This window comes from Citrus sinensis, chromosome 4 (genome assembly GCF_022201045.2).
Source record: "Citrus sinensis cultivar Valencia sweet orange chromosome 4, DVS_A1.0, whole genome shotgun sequence".
Lineage (NCBI taxonomy): Eukaryota > Viridiplantae > Streptophyta > Magnoliopsida > Sapindales > Rutaceae > Citrus > Citrus sinensis.
Window position 1 is genome coordinate 24,669,652 of NC_068559.1, and position 6,462 is coordinate 24,676,113.

General features: G+C 35.2%; 1 protein-coding gene across 2 annotated transcripts; it reads left to right on the forward strand.

Annotated features, from left to right (window-relative positions):
* Positions 1–1,332: 1,332 nt before the first annotated feature.
* Positions 1,333–5,757, forward strand: LOC102614075 (nuclear transport factor 2). Of its 2 annotated transcripts, none has more exons than XM_006484157.4 (9): positions 1,333–1,639; positions 2,463–2,647; positions 3,016–3,322; positions 3,430–3,665; positions 3,758–3,911; positions 4,030–4,151; positions 4,227–4,292; positions 4,998–5,049; positions 5,163–5,757. In XM_006484157.4, the coding sequence occupies exons 2-9, from the start codon at positions 2,465–2,467 to the stop codon at positions 5,402–5,404; spliced, it is 1,362 nt and encodes a 453-aa protein (XP_006484220.1). In that variant the 5' UTR covers positions 1,333–1,639; positions 2,463–2,464; the 3' UTR covers positions 5,405–5,757. The 2 variants fall into 2 exon arrangements, with proteins under 2 accessions (XP_006484220.1, XP_006484219.1); XM_006484156.4 differs by having other exon boundaries at positions 1,334–1,552.
* Positions 5,758–6,462: the final 705 nt, after the last annotated feature.

Sequence of the window (6,462 nt, forward strand, 5' to 3'; positions counted from 1 at the left end):
GTTGTCTAATGTTGCCCATTTATGAATGCAACAAATTTCTTGTGAAAATATTATATAGAAATGAGCTTTCAATAATTGTTTGAATAAAAAATTTGAAAAGTGGGACAATCCTGGAAGAGTTGAAAACGTTGATCAAGATAGACTTGTTGTAGTTTGCTTATATTAATGATCACGAGTTTAATTTAGAGATTTGAGCCCAAGTACCTCCATTTACGTTATTAATCATTTTTGTTGATTAACGCTAATTGATTAGAGGAATGTGATAACGAAAAGATGAAAATAACTGCTCAAATGCTTTGCCGAGTGCATACTTACAAATAACTGCTCAATATTGGTAACGTTAAATTAAAACTTAAAGGGGACATGTGCATGCATTGTGACGGTATAGGCTTAGACTTGGCGAAATGCAAATGGTCGGTCAAGACCTAGCAAAATTTGACACAACTCGATTACTCGACACGAATACGATACGAATAAATAAATATAGGTTGTCGAATTTAACACGATTATTAAATGGGTTGGGTCTGGGTCGACATGATTTTTTTCCGTGTCGGGTTAGGGTTAAAGTTCTTGACCCATTTACCTGATCAATGAACCGATTATATTTTCTATTTTAAAATAATTTATAGGTTCTTATTATCAAAACTCAAATATATAGAGATGATTCTCTCTTTTATTTTTATTTTTTGAAAAAAGGAATATAAACATAGCATTTTATTTATAAAATTTTATATACATTTAGAGTTTTAATAATGTAAATATGTAAAATATTGTTAAGAAATGTATATTTTATAATATCGATAAATTATGTATGTATTTATATATGTACGACAGTGGGTAAATATTTGATGTAAATTTTATTTAATATATAAATATTAAACAGATTATTAAGTAATTTAATTTTTTTTCTGTGTTGGATTTGGATCAATCAAAATTTAACGCAACACAAAACTAACATAACACGAATACGACTGATTTTGCCACTCTACCGTCACCTCTTCAGCTTCAGTAACAGCAATTGCTTTCCTTCGGTTCATTGCGAAAATAAAACTACCCTTTGCCACAAAGGGAGAAAATCACTCCGTCCTTCCCACAGCGCGTGGGCGTCACGCGATTGATTCAAGCTCGGTAACTTTCACCATCAAACAATCCAACGCCAACCGCCGCATAAAAACCCGTCAATCTTAAACAATCAAAATTCGTCCATCAAAGAATCCACTCTTAACTCACGAATCACAGCCGTCAAACTGCGTGCCCCACAAAATAAAATCACGTGATTAAACAGGACCCACCTTTGAAAATAAATAAGTTTGAACGCAACGCACAACGGGCGAGAGAGAGTACGAGAATTGAGAATTCCCTCCAACATATATATACATGCATATATAAAAATCGGTCGAGAACAAATCGGACTAGGATTCCGAAACCCTCCCAAAAATCCACCCTATAAAATCTCATTATTTGGACCAACTTCACAATCTATTTCGCTCTCACGCTCTCTGTAATACATACAACACCAACGGCTGTATCTCTCGCGGTTTCTCCATACGAGGTTTCTTTTTTCCTTTCTTATATTCGATCTCTCTAAAGATTCGTAGGCATTGTTCCGGCGTCGTTTTATTTATTTAACGGAATCACGGTATTGATTTTTTCACTAAATTGTGTATGGTTCTATGTAGATCTAGTGTTCTGCTTTGTTTTTTAATTTGGTATTGGAAACTTGAATGAGTTTCATCGTTTTTATTATTTTCTCTTATGTTTCAGTTTCGGTCGGTGGTCCAAAAGTTTGTCTCTTTTCCATCGTGATGAAGATGATTGTATAAAAGATCGATTTTTTTAGCTGCCAATATTAAATATTGTCGGTTTAATTAATTTCTTCCTTTTTGTTTAACCTCTAGTTTGGTGTCTATGTTAATCAATCTCACTTTTCTCATAGCGTGTTGGAAAATTTGTGTTGCGCAAACAGTCTGGGCTTTTGATTTGTTGTTGAGGTTCACAGTGTTCTTAATCAAATGGGTTATCGAGTATTGGAGGCTTTGTCAAAGCAGCGTGCTAAAAATTCAAGAGCAATTAATTGCAGATGATTGAATATGTTGTCTTAAAAAAGAACTTCCTTTAGTACGCTTGTTATTCGTTCAAATTTAACGGGGATAAGTACTAGTTAAGAAACATGTGAAAGATCTTTAGGATTAAATTTTTATAAGAATAAAATTTTATGTTTCATGTTTTAGTTCAGGTTCATCAATGCCCCTTACCAAATCAGGTGTTATTATGGTTCTGTTTGGCTGAACTTGTGTGCCCTTTTCTCTTTTATGTTTTTCCTCTAAATGTGTGTTTTTGTTAGATTTCGTAATTGTTTATTGTTGTAACTTTTCATTTTTCTTTTTTCCTGGAGAGAGTTGATTTCTTTTTTGCATTGGGGTGTTGTTCTTATTATAATATTTCTTACTCTATATCTGCAGAGATGGCACAGGAGGCAGATTCTTCTTCTGCCCTGAGTCCACAAGTAGTGGGAAATGCCTTTGTGGAACAATATTACTGTATTCTTCATCAAAATCCAGATGTGGTTCACAGATTTTATCAGGAATCGAGTATGGTGAGCCGGCCAGATCAGTCAGGATCTATGACCTCAGTGACAACCATTAAAGTAAGTTGTCTGTAGCAAAAGTGCCAATTTTGGATTAATTGTTTTAACAGGGTTCTCAGAATTCAAAAAGCCAAATTCTGTCAATTTTCAAGTGAGGACATACTTTCTCTACACAAAAGAACATTGTCTCTGTGTGTCATGTTATCTTAAAATTATTTTAGTAATAATCCATGTATACTGCATGCAGTTCTGTCAATTTTCCAATGAAAAGAGACTTTTTGTACCCAAAAAATTAGTGCTTCTATCTGTCATGTTGTCTTGAAATTATTTTAGTAATAATCAATGTACAGCATGCAGTTTTAACCTTTTCTCTTGAATACTTCAATAAGATTTTTTGCCCTGAATTGGATTTTTTCTTCCTTGACCAGGAAATTAATGACATGATTGTCTCTCTGGACTACCAGAATTATAATGTCCAGATATTTTCAGCTGATGCTCAAGCTTCTTATGACAATGGTTTGACCGTTCTGGTAACTGGATGTTTGATTGGAAAGGACAATGTTAGGAGAAAATTTACTCAATCATTCTTTTTAGCCCCACAAGACAAAGGATACTTTGTCTTAAATGATATTCTGAGATATGTTGATGAAATAGATGAAAAAGACGGATCTGCTGGATTAACAATAAATGATGTTGATGAAAATGCTCCAGCTGCTCCTTTGACTCCAGATCCTGGTACTTGTTTTGTCTTGCACGATATATTGATTTTTCTGTCTCTTTGGTTCACAGTTAGAATGTTTTCTCTGTCTGTGTTTTGAAGGTTTTAACCTTTGTGATTACAGAGCCAACACAGGTTCCCAATAACACTGTGCTGAATCACGTAAACCCTGTGAATGAGGATGCTAAAAGCAGCAATGAAGCTAGTCATCCATTGGACAACGGACAGGTTTTGGTGGCTGAGAAAGCAGTTGCTGCTGATCCTCCAGTTGTTGCAAGTCAGAATGATGCTCGTCCGGCTAAAGAGCCAGTTGCTTCAAAAAATGAAGAGGAGGCTCCCAAGAAATCTTTTGCATCAGTTGTGCGTACAATTTTTTAGACTTCAGTGTCCAAAAGCACTAATGATTATTGAACGTGAATTCATGTGTTTCTCTTTTATTGTGGTTGTTTTAGGTACATGATTTGAATAAGAGTAAAGCTCCATTTAATGTCATCATGAGGGCTCCATCTGTAAAAACAGTGGAATCTTCACGTGCAACTGCAGCACCCAAAGTAGCTGCTCCTCCTAGTAGCAACAGTAGCTTGGAGAGGAATAATGATCATGCAGGTTTTAATTCATATCTTCTGCATTGATAGATTATAACCTTTCTGGTTCAAAATTAAAATGTTGTACAGCTTTTTCTGGGTTGCATCTTGTCTTGATATTTTAATTTTACTCATTGCAGCTAAGGGTCACTCCATATTTGTTGGAAATTTGCCTGATTCTGCAACAGTTGACCAACTTAAGTTGATTTTTGAGCAATTTGGACCTGTTAAACCGGATGGTATTCAAGTCAGAAGTCAGAAGGTCAGTTTGAACTCACCTTCTTGCTCTTCTATCTTTTGACATAGCATTCTTACATAGAGGATTTTCTGTCTGCAGCAAACGGGAAACTGTTTTGGCTTTGTAGAATTTGAATCTGCCAGTTCAGTGCAAAGTGTGCTTAAGGTAAAGATGTGGATAGTTGTGTTTCTCTACTTCTCTCTGTGCTACAAACCTTAATTTTGTTATATCTTTTGAATTGATTCTCTATTTTCTTTGTTGCTCGGTGGTGTCTGTTCTTTGGACTGTATTTGTTCAGTTATATAATGATTTTTTCAAGTGTTTTTGAAACTGTATATTGGTATTCCCTAAAATTGAAGAATAAACAGATTCTTTTACTATCATCTTCCTATTTGAGTGAAAATACTTTTTATGAGTGTATTTTTGAGAAAGTAGTGTTGAAGAATTTTTAAATACGTTTGCCTTGTAAGAGTTACATCTTGTTAGATCCTTGATTGGATTATTGTTGCCAGGTGTGTTAACTTTTAGAAATGTGTAACTAATAAGAACTTTAAGTAAACTCTCAAAAAGTGCAGAAAACCTACTGAAAATGATTATTACTTATTACCCATGTTCTATGAGAAAATTCCTCACTGGAATGAAAGTTATGCTTAATTGCCTTTATTTTTGGGGTAAATTTAAAAACGTGGCCTGATTTGGAGGAATTTGTTATATTTCTGATACAATAAAAATTTTCACATAGTCATCAGCAAATAATCATTTTTATATTGAAGAATATCGCAAAAGACTCAATTAGTAAAATGTATTTAGTTATTCTATTTGAAATTATGTTAGTGCTGCATCTAATATTTTGATTCATTACTATAACAGGCTTCTCCTATTGTCATTGGCAGTCGAAAAGCTTCTATTGAAGTGAAGCGAGGCAAGTAAAATGTTCTCTTTTCTAGCTCTCTTATTTTTTCTCCCTCTCACTTTGCAACTATTCTTTTCGGTTTTTGAAGATGATAATTACTCTTATTCTGACGTGGGTTGCAGGAAATAGTAATGGTGGAAGGTTTCCACTAAATCAAGGTGGTTACAGGGACAACAATTTTAGGGGCCGTGGGAACTATAATGAAGGACGTAATTACCGGAGGAACGATTATGAAAAGCCGGGTGACTTCTCTGGTCGAGGTAGAGTGAATAATGGGCGCAATGGAGAGGTTAACCATAAAGGCCCGGAGGGTGGGATAAAAGTTGCTTGTCAAGGTCCCAGTCAAGGTGGGATGATGAAATAAATTGCCCAGTCATTCTGCCTGAATTTTGTCATCACATTTTTTTTCCCCTCCTCAAATCACGTAGTGAAGCTTTTACTTGTTAGGCAAAGAGATTCAGAGGCACTTTTGATTTTATCCGTCTACTTTGAGTCTAGGCATTTTTTAGAAATATCATATCCTTTTAATCATAAGAACAAATAATCTGCATTATTTTCCTCCATTTGCCCGATTTGTAATTTTATGTTTAAAACTAGTGGTTTCTTGCCCGAAATCTGTTGGTTAGTTTGGAGAAATCATTAGAGAGGATATGATAAAGGGGTATAACGGCCCGTTATTTGAGAAACCAACCAAGTTATGAAATCGAATTTTGCTCACGCTTTTGTCGCCATTTTTTTTTTTTGTTTTTTTAGACTGTCCTTTGTTGGGTGGGGAGTTCATGGGGGTTTTGTTTTTATCATGAGTTAAATTTTAATCACGTTAGCGAATCATGAATTTCACAAATGTGTATAGCGCAGTAGTCCTTGTCAAATTAATTATAAAATACAAATTAGTGGGTAGGTCTGTAATGTTTTTCTTTAATAATTTCGCTTGGCCTGATTTGTTGTTGTATTTGAGCTCGCTCGATCTTTTGTGAATCTTTTTGCAATGGCCATATCCAATTATTTGACCTTGGAGGCGTTGAACATAAGCTGAGCGGGGGCTGTTTTTCCCTCTTGTGCCCTTTTCTGGTGGACCCGTAGCTGGCAATTCATAACAATGGACCTGTGTATGAGTGCAGACTCTGTAACTAACATCTCCCACCACTCCATTTTCTATTGTTGAATTTCTCACTTCACATCCAACCACATCCAACGGCTGATGCTGCAGTCTGTAACTTACAGATTCCGTAAGCTAGCAAAGTCCCATAACAATTTCAATTCTTTCAATTTTTGTGCAAAGAAAGGCTGTGCCTGCCTGCCTGCCACCCAAGCCTGCACATTGATCTGTCGTATTGAATGATGACCAAACATTAAACATACTGTCGTTTTGCTTTTAACCAAAGACAACACGTGGCATCGAGAGTTTGAGAATCTTTAAAA

Excerpts from the sequence above, each read along its gene's own strand:
- LOC102614075 (XM_006484157.4), top strand. The coding sequence starts at position 2,465 with ATGGCACAGGAGGCAGATTCTTCTTCTGCCCTGAGTCCACAAGTAGTG. Across the intron at positions 4,152-4,226 it reads TTCAAGTCAGAAGTCAGAAG|CAAACGGGAAACTGTTTTGG; the intron begins GTCAGTTTGAAC and ends TTCTGTCTGCAG. Across the intron at positions 4,293-4,997 it reads CAGTGCAAAGTGTGCTTAAG|GCTTCTCCTATTGTCATTGG; the intron begins GTAAAGATGTGG and ends TTACTATAACAG.